Source organism: Phoenix dactylifera, chromosome 12 (assembly GCF_051530095.1).
Source record: "Phoenix dactylifera cultivar Ajwa chromosome 12, Ajwa_hap1_PhDact_Kaust_v1.1, whole genome shotgun sequence".
Lineage (NCBI taxonomy): Eukaryota > Viridiplantae > Streptophyta > Magnoliopsida > Arecales > Arecaceae > Phoenix > Phoenix dactylifera.
Genome location: NC_143201.1, coordinates 30,138,675 through 30,163,608, shown reverse-complemented (window position 1 = coordinate 30,163,608; position 24,934 = coordinate 30,138,675). Strand labels below are relative to the sequence as shown.

At 39.3% G+C, this 24,934-nt stretch overlaps 3 protein-coding genes across 3 annotated transcripts; all 3 read right to left on the bottom strand.

Annotated features, from left to right (window-relative positions):
- Window positions 1–1,487: 1,487 nt before the first annotated feature.
- LOC103704070 (uncharacterized) lies at window positions 1,488–5,730 on the bottom strand. Its single transcript, XM_008787222.5, has 8 exons — window positions 5,203–5,730; window positions 3,932–4,069; window positions 3,739–3,807; window positions 3,558–3,629; window positions 3,067–3,149; window positions 2,836–2,967; window positions 2,325–2,538; window positions 1,488–1,789 (listed from the first exon to the last, which is right to left on the bottom strand). The coding sequence occupies exons 1-8, from the start codon at window positions 5,641–5,643 to the stop codon at window positions 1,745–1,747; spliced, it is 1,194 nt and encodes a 397-aa protein (XP_008785444.3). The 5' UTR covers window positions 5,644–5,730; the 3' UTR covers window positions 1,488–1,744.
- A 2,785-nt stretch (window positions 5,731–8,515) lies between these two features.
- Window positions 8,516–9,882, bottom strand: LOC103704079 (caffeoylshikimate esterase-like). The gene has a single exon (XM_008787232.6). The coding sequence runs from the start codon at window positions 9,761–9,763 to the stop codon at window positions 8,708–8,710; it is 1,056 nt and encodes a 351-aa protein (XP_008785454.3). The 5' UTR covers window positions 9,764–9,882; the 3' UTR covers window positions 8,516–8,707.
- A 4,822-nt stretch (window positions 9,883–14,704) lies between these two features.
- Window positions 14,705–23,636, bottom strand: LOC103704088 (V-type proton ATPase subunit c''2-like). Its single transcript, XM_008787243.5, has 4 exons — window positions 23,259–23,636; window positions 23,063–23,140; window positions 15,265–15,435; window positions 14,705–15,150 (listed from the first exon to the last, which is right to left on the bottom strand). Exons 1-4 carry the CDS (start codon window positions 23,366–23,368, stop codon window positions 14,979–14,981), a joined length of 531 nt encoding a protein of 176 aa, XP_008785465.1. The 5' UTR covers window positions 23,369–23,636; the 3' UTR covers window positions 14,705–14,978.
- Window positions 23,637–24,934: the final 1,298 nt, after the last annotated feature.

The following is a 24,934-nucleotide window of genomic DNA, read 5'->3' as shown; positions in this document are numbered from 1 at the left end:
TAATGCAAACTAGATAGACCAACAGAGGATGGGCAGCTGGGGTGATCCTTTCACGCAGGGCAATCAGAGGGTTCATGAAACACTGCAGATGGAATTCCCCACCGAAGGGGGGCGGATGCAGGCGTGCCAATAATAACAACATATACCCCACTTTGCCAAGCAGTTTCTGAATGAGAAATTGATGGTCAAAGAGCTGAAGATTGGAGTTGCAATTGGCGTCAAGAACTGACCAGAAGGGGAGCTGAGAACAGTGAAGCGTTGGTAAAGAGGAACGACTTACAGAATACAGTGCGCACATTGGTGGATGATGGGGAGGAGAGGAGGAAGAGGGCTAGGGATCCGGGGAGAAGGCTCGGGAGGCAATGGAAGGAGGCTCAACTTATGAAAATATGACTCTTCTGATCGAACGAGTCCAGATTGACATGCATGCAATAGCGTAGAAAGAGAGGACTGGGAGAAGATTAATTCTATATTTGCTCAGATCTGACCAGTGCCGGCTCGAGCCTTAGGCGACTGAGGCGGTCGCCTAAGGCCCCCGGCCCAGGGAAGGCCCCCACCGGAAGATGCTGCAGCTATACAAATACTCATTCCTTCCATTCTCGTCTTCCCCCTTCGTCTTCCACTCTTATCTTTCATCCCTTCTCTTTTTTGGTTTTGGTCTTGGTTTTCCTTCCCTCACATTACTCCTGATCCAGCTGGGCCATCGGGAAGAAAGATAGGAGGATCGGAGATGGACTTCTTGGAGGGTGGAGATTCTTTTAATTTTCTCCTCTCGGTTTCTTCTCCCCTCTTGGGTGGTAGAGAGAGAAAAGGAGCTAGAGGGAGTTGAATGGTTGCTGTGCTGTGATGTTGCAGTTGCTGCTTGGGTACTCACTTGAAGGAGAGACGGTGGGATGGGACTTTTATTTATTGGATGGAGTGAATTTCCCATAATGCCCCTACTTTCTCTTATAGAGAGGTGCAATTTTTTTATTACCTTGACAATGAAGTGGCATGAGATAACCATTTCCTATTCGGCTTTTGCTTGACATGGTAAACACCATTGTCAATATCTTAGTTAATTAATCAGTTTCATGGTCCTTCTTTTCGAGCAATTACTTTTATTTACTTTTATTTAAAAATTATATTAAATTAAAAAAGTTTTTTACCTATTTTTATTAAATTTATATATCTTTATTGAAATAGTATACTTGATAGCTATCTATTTCTATATCATTTTTTTAAATATTTTATATTTATTAAAAAAAATTATTATTAAAAAAAAGAGGCCTCGTTCATTGGATTTGCCTTAGGCCCCCAAATGTATTGGGCCGCCCTTGGATCTGACATATGTGATTCCTCAATATATCACCCAGTTTGTGGTTTGTCCAAGTCAAGCAGAATTCAGATTATTAAATATTACGATACAAGAATAACAAGTAAAGGACTTCATCGGATGTTGGATTATTATCACGAAGAAGCACATGAGAACAAACACCTCTTATGCCTTTGCTCTAATATTGACTTTTTAAATCAGATAAATTCATTTACAGAAACTGCAGATATAGACAATGAGGATGCCAAGAATCTTGACAAAGAAAATTGTTTAGCTCTTGAGAAGAACTCGAGTTTTCCATTGAATATTGTCATGAACATGCATCCAAAATTCATAGTTTTTGAGGGAGCTTACTCAGTTATAACAGGGATGACCCTCAGTTTGCAGTTTACATATCTTCCATCCAGGAGCCCGCCACATATTTGCACGCTATTCTAGTGCGAACTCGCTAAGCCATATCAGCACCTCATTCCTCTTTGGAGCCATGAAGAAAAGAAGACAGCAATTTCAATCAATGAAACAAAAATAACAAACAGTAGGAGGACGGGCTGAGTGAAAAAAACTACAAAAGAAAGGGAACTGATAACAATGCTAAAAATTCTGATTATGCTGAAGCATGGAATTATAACACAATATTAGAATTTTGCAAAGAAAACCGTCATGAAGAGTTAGCTGCTTATAGAAATGGGAAACCAAAGAGTGTAAAGTTCCAGTTACAGGAATGTCAGGAATATCTTGCAATATCCTTAGAATAAACACACTGCATCTCAGACACCCAGATATACAGAAAACATTCCCAATACACAAGTAGGTTTGCTACATTATAAACCCGATAGAAAGGGAAGAAACCTTCTTGGAGTAGCAAAAACAAATTCAGCATTGTGAAAATTTGATATTTGAAATAATCTTTGTTATAAAATCCATGCTGTATCTAAGACCACTAGGGAGTCCAAATTATTTCTTATTCAATGCACAATAGATACCTTAATGATCAAAAGAGAAACCATACCATTATAAAGCTCCATGTCTGCTGAGGATCATTATAACGGGCAAGCAAGCAACCTTGTCGAGATTTAAGACCATCTTTGAGTAGCGCAGACCGCAGTTCTTTCTCCTTTTTTCGGACGAGTTCCTCGGTGGGGTTTCCACTAAATTTTGTTGCTGCCATTATGCCTCCATCCACCTTTCTCAAGCTGACTGCTTCCACGCTAGGGACTGGTAAACTGATAGAATCAAAATTATCATCAAATAAGCAATTTCATAAAGGAGCACAAATTCTTCAAACCAAGTTTTAGTTTCTTAAGACCAATAATTTGAACTCCACAGACAAGTTTTCCATTTTTGAAGCATCTTCATGTTCAACGGATCACATTATGAATCTCTTTATATCCAGTAAACAGGAATTTCTATGTAAAATGGCTTCTCGTTCCAAATATGCTTCGGGAATTCCTCCATGACTTGCAAAATATCATGGCATCTTCAAGTTCAACAAATATTAGTGACTCTGAAAAAACTCTTACTTGCTAAAGTCTTTGTTCATTGGTAAAACAATCTGGATGGATACTTCCGATAATTTGTCATCACGAGCCTGAGTAAAGACAGGGGTGGTCATGGGGATCTTCTCCATCGAGGAATTCTTCCCAAATATATACCTGCAAGAAATCAATTCATCAAACTTTTATTACTAAAGTCGAAGGAACAAAGAGCACCAAATAATTATCTGATTAAACCGAACAAGGAGAGTAACTCACCCAGCAACATCTTTAAAGCCAGATGAACCTGAGAGCTTGTCTCCTTTTGTCTCAGCCACCACAAAAGGCTCATACTTTCTCAACTGCAGCCACAAAACATCAAGTCAGATTCATGCTATTTCATCAGAATTTCTTAACAAACAGGAGAAGATCAAGAACTTCTGCAAAATGAGAGCCCATAGTAGATGCGTTGGTTATACATGCTGAACAGAGGATTTAAAAAGGTCTGCATAGTCTCCAATAATCATGGTATTGTAAATAACTTCCAAAAGCATGAAATTGGTATGTACAGAAATATAACTTGAATTACATCCACAAATTAAGGTACAAACAGAAATATAACATGAATCAAATTCACAAATTAAAAGGTTGAAGTAGCATGGTTTTGTTTCAAAGATATGGTACAAGGAAAATGCTATTTTTATATTTAAAATAGTGATGCAAGTAATAATGAACTATATACAGCATATTCACCAAGGAAACATCCACACCTCATAAGTAGCAGTTCTTTTCAATATTTGGTACTTTGGTGTTTCCAAGTCTGGAGTCTTGTAGATCCGCAGCTATGGAGAATTACAAGCTATGCATAAGAATCCTCGAAGGATTATATTCATGTCTGTGGAAAAAGGTCGACGAATCTGGATGAAAAATTTATAATAAATTGGTTAATACCTGCTTTAAAACATCCCATAGACCTTCCAATGAAAAATATTCATTCTTCTCTATGGAATCCCAAACATCCTATAGGTAGAAAATAAAAAAGTAAGCAATAAAAATAAAGAAAAAAAATCTATTTAATTTTGGAAGATATCATTTTAATCCCGAATAATGGCAGAATTCAACTAAAGCTATAAATAAAGCTGACCACATGGCCGCAGAACTTCTGAGTCTGGGGGTTGACAGCCATGATTGAGATTCCAGTGAAGACCAACTCTGGTTCCCATGGTAGAAGAAAAAATCTCATCACCATAGTCCATCTTGTTGTGATCTCATAAGGTCCTGTCTAAAAGCAAATCATTCAGTTAAAGAAATTAACAAACAGCAAAATTGGTATATTGGTAATTGCAAATGAAGAAGGAAAAAAAAAACTGTAATCAAAATTCCTTCTGCAGCTAAACAAGAAACAAAGTAGCATAAAGAACAAATTGGTTATTTTTTATGGTCCTCTCCATCAGATTAAGAAAACAACAATGTAAAAGGGATCCACAAAAATGTTACTCATAGTTTACCCACCTGAAATGGCGCTTGTCTTCTGGTCACATAGTAAGTGGGTCCTAGATGGGGTGAGCTAGTGTAGTACATGCTACTACTGAGTATACTGCACACAAATGTGGGTCACATATGTCTGAGTTCCAACTCATGTTACACTATTTTCAAAAACTCATGTCAAGAAAAGCCAATTTCACCATTGTCATAGCTTATTTCTAGAGTTATCCCGAGATAACACTAGTCTCTGAAGTGGCAAAAGCATGGAAGTATGAAATAGAGGAAGATAGATTGACAACATTTAGATGCTAAACTTGGGCAAAAACATGTAACTAATTTCAGGTAGACAAGTTATCAGCCATCCTTAGAACATTCACGCTGGTGGCATGATTCTCTTGATATCTTTGATGAGTTTTCAGCACTGCGATGATGATAATGATGATGATGATGATGATGATGATGGAAACCAAATAAATAAAATAAAATAAAAATTAAAACAATTGAAAACACTCTAAAGAAATTGATAGCATAATTTTAGAGATCACACAATAAGCTAAATCGCTCATAATATTTTTCTTTATTAGCGCGGCTATGTATCGGCCGATGTTATTTTTTTTTATTAGCAAGTAATTTTAGGGATCACATGACAATTTATATCAATAAGTAATATTTTTTATTATTGGTGTGATTCTATATTAGGTTATATTATTTTTCTTATATAGAGTCGTATATGAGTAAATATGTCCCAAGATATACTAATACGATGGAACAGATAAAAAAAATTCTTTCTCTCTCTTTTTTTTCTTCTTGTTTTTCTCTTCTTCTGCAAATATTTTAACAAAAATAGTGTCAAGATATACAAGAAATTAGCCAAAGTTCAGTGCATAGAATCAAATAATAAAAATAAGCGAAGAGAGGATACCACCACACCTGCCTCACGTGATGGAGCTGGAAATCGGGCCTGAAGAGGAGCTTGAGGAGGTGAATGTTGAAGAGATAACCGTCGATGGTGTCGTGCTTGGTGATGGGATCCCGGAACCGGACTCGCTCGTCGTACATCGACCGGTCGATACCCTTCTCGTCGAACAGATGGGGCAGGTCCTCGTACAAGAACTTTACCAGTCCCTCGGTGTCGACGACGCCCGGCCCCGCCGGCGCCGGCGGCCGCTGCTCCACCGAGCTGCTGCTGCTGCTTCTTCTCAAGGACCGCCTGGAAATGCGGCCGGCGCCGAGCGCCGGCTTTCCTTCCCTGGAAGGTCTATATCGGGCGTCCGGAAGGGTACGGGCGGGCTTGGCGGCGGCGGTTCGCAGGAAGCTTGGATGGAGGGCGGCGATTGGCCGGCAGAGATGGCCGGAGAGGGCAGCGGCCATTTTGAGTGGCGGCAACGGGATACGGCTCTTCAATCCTATCCAACCACTGCAGGCTCGTGTGAGCACAGTAATCCGATATAATCCGTGGAATTGAAAGGTTCTTCTTGTCATTGGGTTGGGGTAATTGGGTCCCCGAATAGGCTATGGGTAGGATTCAGCTTCTAATCGGGTCGAGACTCGAGTTCGGATTCTAAATTACAAACAACCAATGAACCAAGTATCCTGTCGAGTTGGTTTTGGTGCCGGTATGATCCGAGACTGGCAGTTTTGCTCAGAAACATTTCGATTTACTCCATTTCAGGGTATTAGTGGTTTACTGTGGTAGGTGCATAGAAATTGAGGATCGAAGAGCTCGATCAGCATGGAAGCTTCGCTGCCATTCCGCTAGAAAGTTCGAAGCCCAGATAGTTATTACTTTTATTAGAATCGAATCCTAGGATAGGGGCATAGGATCCACTAGTTCGTCGCACTAATACCATTATCTATGTACTGACTACACTGGACCTCAAGTTGGATACAGCACCCTGCAATAAAGCAACCACAACTAAAATTATGTCTGTTTCTTGGCTTTTAGCAATAAAGCAACCACGGCTAAAATTTTGTCTATTGCTGCAATAAAGCAATAAAGCAAAAAAAATCTATTTCCTAGCTTTTAGCATTATGTCTGATCCGATGGAGAGAGTGCCACCATATATATATATATATATATACATATATATATATATACATATATATAGATATACATATACATATATATATATATACATATACATATATATATATATACATATACATATATATATATATATATATATATATATATATATATATATATATATATATATATATATATATATATATATATATATATATATATAATTGAACCAAATCAATCTATTGTTTTGTTTTTTGTTTTTTGTTTTTTCTCTTGTCATCTTTGCGGTCTCTACCGTCTCATCTGATACTTCAAATTGGCACCACCCAGTAAAATATAGGACCAGTTGCACCCCTAGCTCGATTTGGCCTGCGTTAGCCAAAGCGGACATCGCCCTTGACGGCATCTGGATGTGGGTCAGGTTTGATCTTCCCGGGGATTTTATGTCCGCATGGCATCATGGTTTGATTTCATGCCGGCACGACTTTGGCACTTCCAGCGTCGAGCGCACGAGGGATGCATGCTTCTATTAGGAGGGGGCAAAAAAGCTGGACGAATCCAGAGAGGACAAGGTCGCATTACAGATCTAGCAGTTGAAGGATGAAAGACCGGGGAGAGGGTAAAGAGTAAAGAGGTTGAGGAGAGTCTGAACCGATTTCGCATCTTTTTCTTTTAGAAAGAGTTGGTGTTTATTCTAATTAAAAAATGAATGCAGTTTTCTTTTTTTTTTCTTTTCTTTGCTTATCTCTCGGCAGAATCATGTAGAGGAGCAGTGGTTATTTAGAGAGAGGGCTTCAATCCAACAATCCATTAGTTGTGAGTCCGATGTAGGCCACCCCTTCTCTTCTTTTTTTTTCTTTTTTATCATATCATGCAGTCGTATATAAAAAAACATAAAATATATAAATAAATCTACCTCATTCTATAAGTTTAAGCTTTTAAAACAAGTGGTAATTTTAACATGGTATCAGAGCAGAGGTCCTGAGTAAATTTATTTACATATTTTTTATTTTTTTTCATCGTATTATCTGAGAAACTAAATAATATGATAGTTGTAATTGTAGGGAGCATCCTATGGTGCATGAGATAGAATGCTTTATGACGGCCATATAATACATGACCTGTAGTAATTGCATGACTAGATCTCTCGTAAGATTCTAACATATTACATAACTATTTATTTATTTTTTGAAAATACATAGAATGTTATATTTGTGAGAAGCTATGACAGCTAAAATAATATTATGCGACTATAGTATTGGTGATACATACATGCAGTCATAATCATTAAAGTATTTGATTAGAGTCTATCCACAAAAAAACTTGAAAAAAAAAAGAAGTCTTCTAACCTATACCTCCATAAAATTCAGATATTTCATAACTAAAACTTCATCAGTTTTCTTCCACCAAAAAAACTAACTTAGGCGTAACTAGAGATAGTGGATAATTATTTATCATCCAAAGTTATCCAACTAAGCCTCATAAAGACCAAGCCAACATTATTATGTTTTAATATATGATGATTCTTAGAACTGGTTGGGGTTTGGCATTTTGCATGATGATGGCATTGCGAATCTCTTGGCTCCTTCTATAGCGGTGGACCCAATCCACTGGGTTGGTGGGGAACCGCTCTCTTTGCCGAACATTTTGGCCTTACGGCTTCTAGTGGAGGAATTTTGCGCTGAAGCGGTTGTTCTGGTCACTGAAGCTGGACGGAGCTAGCGGACAGCTTAAGGAGTTGGTGGCTCCAGAGGTTTGCTGTTGGAGCGAGCGAGGGGACAGCTAGGGAAGTTGGTCAGCTGGAGTCGCACGTCATGCGACGTGGGTGCCATGTCATCGTCTTGGACAATTAGCTAAAGACCCAAGAGCGGCGGCGGGCCATCAAGAATTATATAATGCCGGATATCATGGCTCCATGCACCAACCAAGAACACTAGTCCAAAATACACAGATAAGGAATCAAGCTGCCTCCAATTGTATGCATCGGAAATCCGGCCCGAAGAGGATGAGCGAGGAAAGAAATCGCGTGGGAACACGTCAACATTTTGCCAGGCATAGGATTCATTTAATTAAAAAAATGCGAAGCCAGCCAGCTATTAACAAGCAAAATAGATTCCGATGCCGGGGGTTGGTGGGAGGCCGGTCAACCCCCGCACAAGTAAAACGTCGATTTCTAGTGTCAACTTACCAACCTATCAACCGCTTAGATCTAAAATATTTGTTTTCTTGAGAAGTAATAATCTCATTATCATAGTGATGATGTATGTAATACATAGGAATTCCACCACCACGGAACGACCTGACCGAGTTTCGTATCATGGGCATCCCAAATATTATGTTATATACTATATATTAACATGTAATTATACGTAGTAAGTACAAGTTTTTCCAAATCAATTGATTAAATAGTTACTTATAATTATTGTAGTAGGCCGCGCCGTTGCCGTTGCCGTTGCCGTTGCAGTTGCAGTTGCCGTCGACGTTGGGCTTGGGTCCCCCGTACCGGCGGATGCGGTCGTCGATCCAAGCCCGCATGTCGGCGAGGACGCGCTGGCTGTTCTCCTCGGGCTCCCCCTGGATGAGGGAGTGGTACATCCCCTCGTAGAGGATGAGCGTCTTGTCCTCGCTGGGGGCCTTGTCGTAGAGCATCTGGGACCCCGCCGGCGAGGTGACGCCGTCGTCGGTGCCGTGGACGGTCAGGAAGGGGGCCGTCACCTTGTCGAAGTTGGCCTGGAAGTAGTCGCAGATCCGGGCGAGCTCGCGCATGGTGCCCACCCGGGGCCGCCCCGTGTAGCGCCGCGGGTTGGAGGCGATGATCCGGAGCCGCTCCCTGTCCTTGATGGCCTTCCCCACCATCTTGTTGTCCGGCATCGCCTGCCACGTGTCCGCCAGGCCGAAGAGGAGGCCGTAGAGGAAGAGGCGGACGCGGGAGGGCTTCATGTCGTCGGGGATGACGAAGAGCGGCGCGGAGAAGATGAGGCCCGTCCAGACATCCGGCTCCGGGGTGCGGAGGTACATGAGGAGGGTGGCCGCGCCGCCCATGGACTCGCCGAAGAGGAAGGCCGGCAGGGACGGATGCTCGCGGCGGGCGGAGAGGAAGAAGGAGAGGGAGGCGGCGGCGACGGACTCCATGTCGCCGAGGTAGCAGCGGATGCCGTCGGAGCGGCCGTGGCCGAGGAGATCGGCGCAGTAGACTTTGTAGCCCCAGGTGGCATAGGAAATGGCGATCTTCTGGAAGAGCCAGCCGGAGTCGGAGCCGTATCCGTGGGTCATGAAGACGAGCGCCTTCACGGGGAGGAGCTCCCCGGTGGCGCGATCGATGGGGTGGAAGGACTGGGTAAAGAGGCGGCCGTGCTTGGTGTCGAAGTAGGACTGGGTGTTGCGCACCCCCTGGCACGTGTAGTACTCCTCCTCGCCCGGGGAATCGCCCCAGAAGAAGCTCGGCGCCGCCGCTTCCGACCCCATCGAGTTCTCCGCGATGCTCGTAAAAAATCAAGGGATCAGGCAATGCGATGAAGGAGAGCAAGCATGAGTTGCGGTTTATTGTATATATATACTTCGACGTACTGTCCTATTCGGATTCTACCAATATATATAACATGAAATGAATGCCCTTAAGATAAGACTTATCACCAAATGACCGAAGCGGAGGGAGCGGGGGATGAACGCGGTTTCCAGCAACCGCAGTTTGTGGTATGCGGAGTGGGTGAGGGGTTGGTGAAGCAGACCGGGTGGGTGGTGGTGGGGGCTGCCACTCGTTTATATTATTATTGTTTATAATGAAAAAGTGTATATATATACATACATATATGATATATGTTGTATAATAAATTATTAGTTTTATCATATCCACCATGGATCTCTAATAAGTTTTTCTTTCAATGTGCTACTTAATTTCTAGTCTACTAGTTGGGCTGGTCCATGGTATTTTTGGTCCGATCCAACTAATTTTTTTTTATAAAAATAAAGGCATCTCCCGAGCGGTGCCTTGGAGATATCAACATTTATTACGGCTTAAAGTACGAGAGAATGGCTGCAAACTCTTGGATAGATCCCTGATAGGAAGATAATATATAAGATAGAAGAGTGCATCAGGTGACGTAATCCGCTTTTTATGGTGGAGAAGAGAATAACTTCTTTTTTGTTTGATTGTATTCTTTTTGTTGCTCGCACGAGTGGGACTTGCATCTATACGGTACGAGGCTTGCTCTCCCTGATCTATGTGAGGGAGTTAAGAGGTGTCAAGAGGAGCATTGGGATGAAAAATATAGGTTTATCACTTTATGCTGCTCGTTTAGCTATTTAGTTCATCTATGGTGATTATGGAACAAAATCGACCCAAGCTCATCAATTAGTCACGCCTTCATTGACTAATTCTCTTCACTGACCCAGTCGATCGACAACCTCATGAGTAGTAGACTAACCTCTCAGCATCTTACCTAATCCACCAAACTAGTTTTGACCGTCTGTGTTTCCTATATATACAACGAATTTTCTCAGTCGCATGCCTGCTTGCAATAAAACAAAACCTGCACGAGAGGACCTTGACAAAATATTCCACAATACAAGCATTTATTTCCCAAGTGTTGACATTTCTATGACAATTCTAAGGCTGGTTTCATTTGAGAAACCGGTACTTTGGGCCACCACTGCGCTCAATCTAAGGTTTTAAGTACCACCATCGAACTATTGTTTTTAAAACTCATATTCTTTTACATAAGTCAGTATATATGGGATATGCCAATAATGCTAGGATGACTGCTGCTGACTCAGCAAACCTTCCTATGAATCGCATCAAACTTCCCATGTCGCATGAGAGCAGAAATTGCTGATGTGATCAAACGAGAGCCCCCTCTCCCTTTTTTTTTTCTTTCTGATCATAATTAAGCTTTTATCGACCAATGATACCAAGGCCAAGACAAGCAGTAAGAATTTTCTCCTTACGGGTCATACCGCATTTGATGGGAGGGTTGGTGGAGTACAGGGCACTGGTGAGGTCTGAGGTGGCATCTGCAATATAAAAATACCAACCCTGTCATGCCACAAGCGTAAGGTTGGGCCCCTTGTAGCTTTCTTTTCCCTTCCTCCAACCGACGAAATTGGAGTTGGGTAGGTAAGAAAGAGACAAGGGGTTTGTATCTTTGGTGCCAAAGAAAATTTTATTTTCTTTTGCGGGAGTCCACTATTGAATAGTGCAATGGTGGCTCCGATGTGGATGGATGCAGAAATTTGGAGTACTTTAAGATCTGTGGGAAACTTCGATCATTCTTGAAAGATACATCCCGAACTCGTGAGAAAGAAGGTAGGCCGGTGCATGACAAGCGCCCCAAAAGGAGCCGAGAGATGGGCCGCGAGAGGGAAGCAAGCGAGAAGGCGCCAAAGTGGCGCACAACTAACGCAAGGACTTCTGTGCTTGTGTTCCTTATATGACGTCGCTCTTACTCTGCTCGACGTCATTTGGTTTCCAAGCAAAAAAAAAAAAAAAAAAAAAGGGAAAAAGAAGAAGAAGAAAGAGAGAGCAAAGGCTAAGGCACACTCTTTTGTCAGAATTGAAATGGTATTTTTGGGCCTTTGGCATCACTTAAGAAGCCAAAAAGTATTAACTTTGATTTCTGAAAAGAAATTTAAAAGAGAGAACATTTGCCATTTGCCAACGGGATCCTCCGACTGAAGTGGGTCTACCGCGTTAGGTAAAAGGTAGGTCAGGAATGAATGGATAAAGAGCCGTCTGAATACGGCCTATTATATCACAGCTAAATTTATTGGCGTCATCTGAAAGTCATCATTAGCTCAGCAAGCGGGTATCTTGGCCCGATTAACAATTTATCTATGGGGAGCTAAACTATGGATGCCTGATTGGTGGCAGTGCTTCTTAAAATGATATCCGCAATCCTAATAGTCCAAACAGTTACTCCCACAGTATTGTATGGAAGCGGGGGATTGAAAGATCGATGGATGGATCATCTACGGTAATGTATACAAGATATAAATCTGTCATCAATTTTATTTTAGCAATATATATATATATATATTATCCAAGGATGGAATCAGGACTATATGCTTAATGGCCGGTAAAAAAACATATGAATAAAAAAATCGTATGAGAGAGAAGCAGAGCAAAAAATGATTTTATCATCTAAATATTTTTCAGCAAGCACAGCGTGTATGGTTGCATGGGAGATTTTTATTTGTCGCCATCTGTTTATCATTTATCACCATTCGAAAATTCATTTCTGCTGGTCTCCAAGCTCCGTACAACAACTGAATGGTAGAACCGATTTGATCAAGAAGAAAAAGAATTTTCTTCAACTTAAATCTTTTAGAATAAAATAATAAAAATATTATTAAAAAAGAGATTTTAGGTCTTCTACTTGCTAAATAAAATTGTTAAATGAGTATAGTTCATTTTTATAGAATTTTTATCGGACATCTCTTCTCGATAAAAGATATTACAATTTTTTCAAAGTAGAATAATCACCAGAATAAGCCAAAATTTTCTTAGAGCTAACTTTTTCATTAATTTAATCTTCAGCCGCATTGTCTAAATTCTTTCCAGATTCTCAAAAATAACAAAATTTGATTTGATCAAACATTTCGAGACCTAAATGCTTTTGAAATATGCCAAAATTTTAACAAACTAGATTACCTATAGTTACATCGTATATCTCGAAAAGTTATAAGATTTTAATAAAAAAATGCATCCAAATGGATACTAAATATAAAAGTTTTTTTTTTTAATAAGCTTCGTTGCTTGAGTTGATATTGGATATGGTAGGTCTCGTTATTGGATTCTATATGGACTTCCTAAAAGTAGTTAAGGTGGTCCAAAATAGATAGAAAAATGGTTGGGCGGAGGGCATACAATTTGACAAAACAATCTCAACCTTCTAATTTAACTTCACTTTATTGACTCCATTTCAAAATACAACAAATTAGCTAGATAATAGCAATGCTCGAGCAATTCAATAGTAGGCTTGAAATTCAAACACTTTACTATTTAAAAGATGGTAATTAATTAAAAGAGGATGGGCATGATATTGAGTTCTCATGCATGGTTATGAATGATATGTAAAAAAAAAAGAAGTAATATGATCCTTGAAAACTCTCCACAATATATGAAAAGAAGTTTATGTTGGAGGTAACTACACTAAGCTAAGTATTTAGATCCACTTCCCCTAATACTCCAATATGTTCTTGCATCAAAATGATAAAACAGTAGAAACAAAATTTTTTGAAGAGATAAAAAATATTAAAAAGTCATGAAGTGGCTTTATTATCTAAAAAAAGGAAATTGAGCTGTAATATACCCCAACAAGAATGCACTAAATGATAAAAGCATCATGGCACTAAAATGTAGTTTCAATCAATCTTATGATTGTTGTGAACAAAATATAGTTTGACCTAACATGCAAAAGTGGGGTCTGAAGTAGTTGGAGGAAAATTTTCCAATACAATTAGTTACAAACAATAATCAATATCGGCAGGCCTTATCATTTTCTTGTCTCCAAAAAATAAGTTAAAAATGGGGTCTGAACGCTGTTAGTTACGTTAATATCGTCATCACAACAGCAGCAGCAGCAAAGATTCATTAGCGTCGTTCTCCTACAAAAATCCTAATTTTCTGTTCAGTCCATCTGTTATGATGTCATAAACTTCAGAAGGGATGACCTCTTCAAATCAATTTGCGTTTTTGAGCAGCAACAGTCTACCAAACAATTTGATGTTCGGAGAGGGGGAAGTTTGCAAACCTGGAAACTTTTAAGATATAACTTTATTAAATCTTGATCCAATGACGATTTCATTTCCATAAGGCATACAGTGGCATGAATTCTAAAGGCATCTTCTTGGGCCAAACTTTAAACAAAAGAAAACCCTCCTGCAGCATTTAATTTGGTCACTTCTTGTTTGATGAAATGAGAGCCCCGCTCAACCTTCATGTACCAGCTATTCCAGCCAAACAGTCTTCAATATCCCACTTGTTACCAGGGGTGGCATGCATAGTTCAATATGCCTGATAGCAAGTAGGGTTGAACCTAATTTTTTCGCACCGAATGCCATTTGTCCAACATGGCAATGCCATTTCCATCCGCAATGTGTTTCTTTCAAACATCTATTCTTTAACCACCAAATCAGTAAGTTCCCCTTCTCTACCAATATAACCATCATACCACAATCTAATCCAGGGAGCATCTTCTACGGCTTTTGAAAGAGTAATTATTGTTTAGATTAGGGCACTGGTGCTGCACCAAAGTGGAGAAACAAAAGGAAAAATATCTTCAATTGAAAAAAACAAAAACAGATCCAAAACATAAGACTGCTCTGCTAACCAAATACCAAAGCAATTGATGACCGACAGGTAATTAACAGAACTCCCAGCCTTTCAGATAAAGGCAATGCCATCAGGAATCAAATCAAAAGCATCTTCTTTATTTAGCATAAAAAGAAATCCTCTCCACAGAAACAGATACCCTTACAATGAGGCATGATCTTAAAATCACCGAAAAGAGAGTCAATATAATAATCTGCAAGTTATTCCTTGGAATGATTACATAAAATCTTTCACAGGCACCACATTTATATCGAAGAAACAGGGATATTAGTGAAGATTTAAGATACATCCCAAACTTCCACCTCAATGAGTAACAAGCAGTCAGCCCTGTTTGGTTCTGGAAATAGCAGTTCATGCTGCCTTTGCTGGCCATGTTGCTTGAGATGACATAATTATTCCAACTATCACACCGAATAATCCGAGCGCGCTACCAAAGATTTCGATCACCAGAATCTTTACAAAGAGGGTGGAGTTCTGAGCATCAGACAGAGCACAGCTACTTCCAATTATTCCAACACAAAGACTGTTTACAGAAAACACGTTTCAGTTAAATTCATGAGCTATTTTGCAATTTTGTGCATTCTCCATCAGTAAAGACGGCCTCTGAAAATTATAGAGGTGAAGCATGAAAACATACCCACAGAAGAGATTTGCAAAACCCACAATGATTCCAGAGGCAAATATCGCATATCCAGCTCTTAGAGACTCCGGAGCATATATCTGTGATTCTGGTACGCTTTCCAACTTTGTTTGTAGAATGATTGCAACAATCACACCATATATAGCAACAGCCTCACAGAAGATGACACTGAATAAAAGTGTGATTTAAATAAAACTTCAATATGTCACCAAAGGCATCCCATACATAAAGATTGCAAGATTTAAGCACAATACAGCACATGAAAATAATAACACATCTTCTATTTGTGCTCACATAATCGGTAGGACAGGATTGGACGGATGTGGATTAGCTAGGAGCAAATGCAAGACTGTGTTCTTCTTGATGAGTTGTATACTCTTGTATAGCCTCACTAGTATCCATGTGAGACAATAAATGAAGTAAGTTTCTTCTTAGCATGAGAGAGAGAGAGGTCAAAATGATCTGTGTTTGTTGTTAGATGTAAACATTCATTATACCAGAATAGCTTGGACATAAAATACACGACCTCCTGCACAATATTTCCTTATAGTGCACCTTATTTCTTACAAAGAGTGGAAATAGGCTGGATACAATGTCCTATGTGGATCCAGATTAGATACAAAACATAATAGAAACATCTAAAAACTATCTTGATCCAATTGTTGGTGCAAGAAACATGCTCGGGTTTGGGTTTGAAAGGGTGGTCCAGTGCATGAGGTTCCCACCATTGCAGGGTCCAGGATGGGTCAGATGTATGTAGCCTTACCTTCATGTGCAGAAAGGCTGTTTCCATGTTTCGATCCTGTAGCATCCAGATCATAGTGGAGCAACCTTACCATTATGCCATGACTCGCTCTCTTCTCTTGTAATCTATACAAAATGGCAGACAGTTTCCTTCTCTATTTGCCCCGGTCCTCTTCCCTGCCTCGTTAATCTCTCCGACCCTACTCTTTCTCCCACATTCACTTCTATTGTCCTCTAGAATCAGGCCTCTCCAATGCCAACTCCATCTACCCCCTATCCCCTTTCTCCTTCCTCAAGCTATGCCATGAACCCGTCCCCATCTCCTAACCCTGCTGTGCCTCGTTAACTTCTGACACTGCCTCCCTTGAAACTAGTGTAAGGTTCAAACAGCATAACAAGAAACAAGATAGCTGACTGATTGCTTCTGCAAGCACATGATACAGGCCAAACAGATAATGGCAGGTTTGAAGTTGCCAATTTTCAGAAAGTGAATTTTCAAAATGATTGCGTCAAGCTGTTGCTTCTGAGAGTTGGTATTCTCTGGAAGAATGCATACATGCGCAATATCACCACAAATAAATAATTGTTTCAGTGGTTTTGTAAATTTAGATATATTGTCGCTTGATGAGATAAATATTTTAAGTTGTTTCAGCTTTGTTAATTCTTCTAATAATCGTACGAAGCTTAAGTGGCCGCAACCTTTTAACATATCAAACTACTGACTTGAGTTTCCATGACAATTTGAGAGGCTACACTTACTTAAGATGATGCCAGATCTTAAAGATTTCAGACAAAACAAATAGCCTGGTAGGTATCAAGCAAGCATCTTAAGGTTGGGCTTCTAGTTTTAACCAGGTTTGAAACTCTGCGGTACAGGGCACACGTCATGTCTTCATATGGTACGCACTGCGGTATGGCCCATAGCTATTCATGGTTTACGATATATCTCGGTACATGGTATGGTACAGTCTCAGGACGCTCAGATATGCCTTGGTACAAGGAGAATCATATGGGACGTACTGGCCGGTTTTCAACCCTTAGTTTTGACAAACATGGTATGGACATAGTGATGTATCGAAAGGATGATGAATTAGGATCAACAATTTTGATAGCACATGCTATTCAGAAGGCAGTTAATTGTTGGTAAGTTTAATCAAGGGTTTATAATTTTGAATTTAGATAAACCTTGGTGTGCATAAAAGACTGCAGAAAAGAATGTAAAAAATAATTTTTACAATCTAACTGCTGAATCTAGGCCTTTCATGAGGTCTTATTGATTCGTTGGAGAAACAAATGGAAGTATGATCATCCATCAGAGTGACGACATATATTACTAAAAATTAAAAATGTTATTAAAAATTTATTGAATATTGATCGAACAGGGTAGAGATACTGATTCCAGTTGTGCTCATCGTTCCTTCTTTCATACAACAAGAAATAAATTATATGTCTAATGAAGTTTAGGATAAATAAATGCTGATAAAGCTTATTATACACGATATACTGATACTAGAAATGATAGATAGTGAAAGGGCGTTAATTACTTGATGGAATTTTGCTAAATAGCAAGTGTACATGTTCTGTTCTCAAGGTTCTAAAGCATGTAAATTTAGCTAATGTCTTCCAAAAGTCATACAATATTAACGTCAATCGAATGTATCAAATAAATTTAAGTTACATACATGATTAGTACAGGTAGAAACATAATGTAAACACCACGAGTCCATGAGATCAGAATAAAACATGTAACATGCGTAAAAAAATACAAACCGAATGAAGTGAATGAAATAAAAAATTTTCTAACCTGTGACATCATCCAAAAAAATAAACAATTTGATATATCATGGCATCTTGAGCCGTAAAGGGATAAATAAAAGGGTGACCCTACAATTGAATCCTTATAATGAGAGACTAAAGAATTTGACAAGCCTAAGAGCATAGAAAATTTGATTTTGCTGTTCTCCTTTGTTTTGTTTTTTTTTCTGAAAGTGAGGAGGGAAGCTAAGGAGGCTCAAATGAATGGCACAATGCCACAAACTTTTTTATTCCATTTCCTAGAGAGAACAATAGAGAAACACGGTCTTTTTTTTTTTGGGGTTGGGGGGGGGGGGGGGCGAGGTGAAGGGCTTGAAGATACTGATCCACACTGAAACATGATTATCTAGCTTTTCCCTTTCCAAAATGGCTACTTAACAAATATCCCAATTCTTCCCCTTAAAGCCTTGATTCAGGCCTAGTCCTGCCAAGAGAGACGTAGAGAAAGACAGGTCTAGTCCTGCCTTGACATTTTTTGGAGGGCAGAGAGAATTTAGGAGGCAGCAAGGGTGGTGAGAAGAGTAGAAGTTTTGGAAAGGATTGAGATTAGAGAACATATATATTCTCAACAATCTCTCTTCTTGATTTTGATTAGTTGCAATTAATCTCCGAAATTGTCAGAAGAAGACCCACGCTTATTAGAACAATATTCTAGCAGGTCTATGCTTATTAAAGCAAGATTTTGGCACAAAATTTGAAGGAGGGGGAGGAAGCAGCACGTATTGGCACAAGATTTTAAGGGGCCAGATCTCAACACATGAGGGATACACAGACTTAAGAGGGTGACATGCCCTCCCAGGCCCCACCTTGGCTCCACCACTAATTATCCCCTCCATGCATTTTGTGTAAGGCACTAGGCAGTCTTGAAATTAGGGTCAATATCCATGCTAATATTTTTTTTATAATTGTCTAAGAAAATTTGGAAATGACATGTTTCTGGGTATTGGATTATAGGCCTATGGTAAAACCATTCTGCTCAACAAGCAAAAGTGACAATTTTGTTTACATGGCTATAAAGAACCATGGCTTGCGTACACTCCATTTAGGTGACATTGAAAAATATTAGAGTACCAAATAGTTTTGTATTGATTCGCCAAGACACATACTGCAAGTACAATTAATTACTCAACAAAGCAGAATATAAAGAGCCAAATACCAGAACAAGGTACAAAAGGATATTGTAGATATGGCCTGGATGTTGCAAGCTATATTTCAGCTCATGAGCATATAGACTTGTTAGCAAGTGTTTTTTCCTAATGTACACTTTTCGAGTCCTCAAGGCATGTTTGAATAGATTTTTAGTTTGCCTGCATGTTTATGTGCCTACTGCTTTCACATGGGCATATGCGCACATAACATGCAGCATATAAATTCACGATTATGACAGTGGACCCAACAGAAAATGAAGTTCTTGCTTACAGCTGTTTATACATGTATACACAAATACATATACACACACACATATATACATACAAACACATACGGTATGTATATATAGAGAGAGAGTATCTGTACATCTATCTACATACATCCATATATTTACATATGAATATATGTGTGTGTGTCTTGTGTACATGTCTTTGTATGTGTGCATGTTTCTGTGTGTGTGTGTATTAGAACAAGACAGAACTTCATCGAGGAAAATCATAAATGATGATACTTCTAAGACAAGCACAAATCTGATTAGCTGGAGAAACCTCCACTTACAAGCAGAAGATTTCCTATGGCACCAACATAATTGAAGTTTCACAAGTAGAATGTGGTTGCTGGTATTTTGTCCCTTGAGTATCACTCCAAAACTAAAAACTTCAGAGGGGGTTCATTAGGATTATCCATAATCCATTTATTTAAAGAGAATCTGAGAAATAAAACACATGGAAAGATACAGCACACACAGAAGAAGCAGCCGGAGAACCTTTTGATGTCACGCCAAGTTGTAGAGAAGTCTTTGGTTTTGTGACCATGTGAGCAGACAAATGTTATAAATTTGGGTCCATGATTCTTCGTGAAATCAAGATTGTTCTCCTACAGTCCTATATAACTTCTGGGTTCCCTCCACAGTCTCTTGGTTAGTTGGAGTTTTATTTTGTGAATATATTTCTTGTATTCTGATTTTAGTAATACAGTTTTAAGTCTCAACCCTACAAAACCTGAAACCAGGCATGCCGATTATGATTGCATTTAAGGCAATTTTGACAAAAAAATTGAGCACACAGCACACATGTCAGGTCAGATGCAAGGATTGTTTTATCAGCTCCAGTCCTTACCCATCATGACGAAGGTGCAGATTTTATATAGGGCACTGAATTCAGTATTGGCATTGTTTAGTACTGAACGGTTTTATATTCAATTAGTTCTCTTCTTCAAAATAGGATAATTTAGTGAAATAAGTAACATACAGTCAACACTTAATTCAAACATTCACTTGCATGATAAAAATAGGCACCTTTCCAGGAATATAAACATGCATCAAATTCACAAGAAAATTTCCTCGTTGAGGTAAGTCAATGATGTATTTTCCCTTGTCCTGGCAGTCTAGGGTCTTGGGAGGGGCGGACCGGGGATAGGTCTAACCTTTGTCATTTTTTGGTGCAAAGTGATTGCCCTAGGACTTGAATCTGCACTATTGCACTTGTCAGCCCAAGCCTTTACCATTGCACCAAGCAATGGCCGCTTAAGTTGATGATGTATAACGATATAAAATAAACTGCCGTGGTAAAATTTTTAAATAAATAAATGGTTCCTAAATAATTGTTGGCCATCTTCACTTCTCATATGGTTTACATAACCCAAGCATGTAATCTATTTAGCAGTGCCTTTGTAATGATGCATTGTCTAATTTAAAGAAGAATATCAGAATGTCCTAGTTTGGTGATGATTTCTTGTCTACAGGTCATCAACTAGAATTTTCGAGCCCGTCAATTATATATTAAATCCTTAAAGAAATGTTTATGTAATATATAACTACTAAAGCTTAATAGTAGTCTACAAGTTGGAGATTGTAACTGAGTAGTCTTAGCATGTTACTTGACTCATCAATACTTTACAGCTACAAAGTGGTGTACCACAGGCCTACAGACCGAAGTTCCAACTGAAGTCAATGTTATACCCTAGACATAGAAGGGTACTCCTTGCTACATTAACCTTTTAGTTATCAAGCTACTGATCTAATCCCATAGATTTAGTATTAGAGAGCCACTTAATTCTATCTGTAATTCAAGATCCAGTTTGAGCACAAAACGAACCATGTTTATAATTAAAATCACCTACCTGGGAGACTATGATTTCAGTAATGACAGTCATGAACTATGTTAATGTATTTTTATCATAAAAAGGAAATCTTGCCTCGACTAAAGAAATGATGAGGTGTCTGGCCCCCAGTTAGTCCTCTCTATGCAGTAAATTATTCAACAACAAGCTTCCCTTTATCATAACTAAAGAGTATGCCTGGTATCACAAAGCATCTTGGAGTTCTTCTTTATAGTTTCATCTAGTTTTGTTAAGTTCATCTCATCGACACAAATCTGTCATCCTCAGCTCCAAGCCTAAGGGCCTACCCATTTATTTTCTTGCACCTTGGAAGTTACCTGATTACCAAAGGACAATTATATGCATATGAACAGATTGTCTCTATTGCTTGTTCATGGCCTAGCTCCTAATTAGGGTTATTCCATTGCCTCCTACCAAATACTCATATTCAAAGTCTAGTGGCCTAGTTTTGGCACTTATTGTTATAACAATCAGTCTTTGCCATGATCAACTTAAAATAAAGGCTTCCTAACCATTTATTCCTAATAACACAATCAATGCAGAAAAAGATTAGTTATAAGCATTTCTTTACATACCATATACATTGACACAGATCATCTGACAGCTAAGAAGAACCGACACCAATAGCTAGTGAGTTCCCTTATTTGACATATTTTCCTTTATTTGGTATATTTGGTCTTCTTCCTATGGATTTTGGGCAACGTTTTACCATTTTTGTTGTCCAGGATCCATTTGCAAGGTTTACCATGCAAACCATAGCCCACACTTGGACCCAGATATCCCATCTCTAACATGACCTTGAATGCTCTCACCCTCGCCATTTTTTCACTGATTCATTAAGGATTTTATTCTGGGTTGCATGTTAAGACCCACATGCATGGGCTACTACCTCACAAATCCTAGTGCAGTGAACTTTAATTTTAACCTTCTTTGATTTCTAAAACTATCCCTATCCTTTATTTTTTTGCCTATGCAAATCTTCAAACCCTTCACAACCAGGAGTGAGTGAAGGATGTCACTAGTATGCAAGTTTGCACTATTGTTTCTTGCGCATGACAAAACTATGTACATCATTACCCATCACTTTGTCCCCCGTTCAGGCTGCTTACATTTAAAAAATAGAAATGGGAAATATTTTCTTTGCCTTTCCAGCAAAAGAATCCAAATGATTTCTAATTACATATTATTATTTAAGTTGGTAAAAAGAATTTCAAATATAAATGCCAAATATTCTGACAAGCGAATCAGACACTGGAAGTCAAAAGCTGCATGCCTAAGCCTGTGTAAAACCACATAAAAATAGCAATGGTTCTGGAAAGTTAATGCTTTTGAATATAACTCTTCTTGAGAGATATCTTGTACATGTCTAATGAGTGAATAAGAGACGAGTTACTACTTCAACCGAACTTTTTGGTCCATCTATGCTGATTGTTTTGCTGCATGCTATCTTAATAGGCATTTTCCAGTTGCTGGGAAAACACTATCAGATGAACTCATCTACAAGATTAGGATGTTCTGAGAACTTATATCTTCAAATAATGTACTCCATAAACAGGAATAGCTACAAATAGTAAAACTGATTCCATCTTCCGAATTGATTTTCAACAAAACATAAATAACATAGCAGGCCTAAGAGAAGGGGACTTCATTATGTCACAATAAAATGCTTTCACACCCTAAACAAGCTCCCTGACAATAGTGGCTTGAAGGTAATCTATGTTCCAAGTTAGTTTCGAACAAACTCTTTCCTGTCCACAACTTATACCAAGAATCAAATTCAACTGGATAGATATCTAACAAGAAATATTTCTATTTTTATTTACAAAAAGTTTTTAGAGAACCAGTAGCCAGATGAATGTAATTTTGCACGAACGGCAAGCACAACAGATTCCACAAGAACATTGCAACCGATTATTATTTATCCTATGTAAGAAAATTTCTAGGTTATTGAAGGGGAACAACATACCTAATGAGATTCTTTGAGGTGATTCTTGGAGCTTTGATCGCCGCACCAATTAAGCTGCTCCCCGTTATATAAATTCCCCTGAATGAATTAAAAAGCATAGAAATTGATAAGAAGACAATAATTATAAAAGAAAGATAAAAAGAAGCGGAAAAAGGAAGCAAGAAGAAAGAGGGAAAGAACTCGATCGGATGATCACCAAGCTGCCCCGAGGACGGAAACGCCGATGGAGATCGCGATCCCGATGGAAGCGAACGTATAGGGCGAAATCAGCATCAAAGCCCGCGACCATGAGCTCGACCCCGCCATCGCCCACCAATCCGTTCCTTCCTTTTGTTTAAATTTAAAGAAAAGAATTGCAATCAAAGAAATTTCTCCAGGCTGGGACCGGGTCTCGATCAAAAAGGAGGATAATTAAAGAGAAAAGAAATGGTAAAAGGATCGGGGGGTTTCGATCGATCGAATTGGAAGGAAGAGGTTAGGGTTTCTGGGAGAAAGGGGGTGCAAGAGGAGGTCCGTGAGTAGAAGAGGCAGTGGGATACGATCGAACGGTGCGACACGATCTGATTATCTTTCCTCGCTAAATAAAAGGAACGTATATGTAAGTTTCCTTCTACTGTTATCGTTGGGTCTTGATTGAGCCGTTCGTATGCGAAATTGTTCACCCGTGGATGTACCGGAGCCCACGAATCAATGTCGGCGATTCAGTTGTTGACATTGCTTCAAATGCTTCGGGGGTGCTCTTTGTATATACACTGAATTTCCTTGGGCCCGCAACTCTTGATTTACTAATTTTATAATCAACTCACTCGTGTATAGCTAGAAGAATGTTCATATGCATATTATGGGAGCCCTATAACATTGTTCTGTAGCCTAATATTGTATATCGTAGGAGAGAGATCAGGGAGGGAGAATAGCTTGAGTTTTGACTCCCCTGCACCCACTAACTCGTTTCCCATTGTTATTATGCTTTTCTTGCTTAAGTACTTCTATGTTGATATATTTGGTCCCTTTTCAAGAAGAAAACCTCCCTAACTTTATCCGCCCTGCTTCGAGGCAAGTATGGGACCGACATGAATAATGATCCATCTAACTCATGCTCGAGCCATTGCCATTCCTAATGTTTCACTCTTCTTGGTAGTCCAAGAAGTGATTTCTTTTCTCCTTTACAAGATCTTTAAATGAGATTCAAACCTTTCCTTTAATACTTGCTAACTTTTAGAAGCAGTAGTAGGAATCGGACTTTGTTGTGAGACAAGCAAAGAGTAAACCTCTTGCTGAAAAATGAGGGTAGTGTATTAAGGTAAAATCAAGCAGCCTTCTACCTAGATTAGGTTTGTGTTCTATGCTTATGATGCCAAATGAGGAAATGATGCCAGGCCTCTCACTCATCCGTCAGTTGGGAGAAAGAAAGGTTTCGTTGAAGTGCAAGGGAGAAGTTGTCTCATAAAGAGGATCGGTAGCTAAAGAGGAAAGAATAGATAGATAAGATGGAAGAATTCCAATCCTGACTAGTTCATCCACCTCATGTGCTTGGTGGCATGTAGTAGACTTCCCGTGCTTAGCGGTTTGCAATGGATCTCATCCCTGAAAAGTCGGTCAATGGCACTGTTACTGCTAGGATCTGAGTTGAGGTCGGGCACCGCCTAAGGTGTTCCGAGGCCAGCTAAAATCGAGATATGTCAAGATCGGTTGACACCTAAGTGTGATGAGGTCGACCGAAACCAAGAAAGAAGGCAGGAGATCAATCTGCACAAAAATCCACTTGTCAGAAGGTTTCCGGCGGAAAACCCTCTAATGCTTAAGTCTATAGAAACCTGGAGCAGCAATGGAAAAGAAAGAGAGAATGAGAGCGGAGAAGTGCACTAGAAAAAA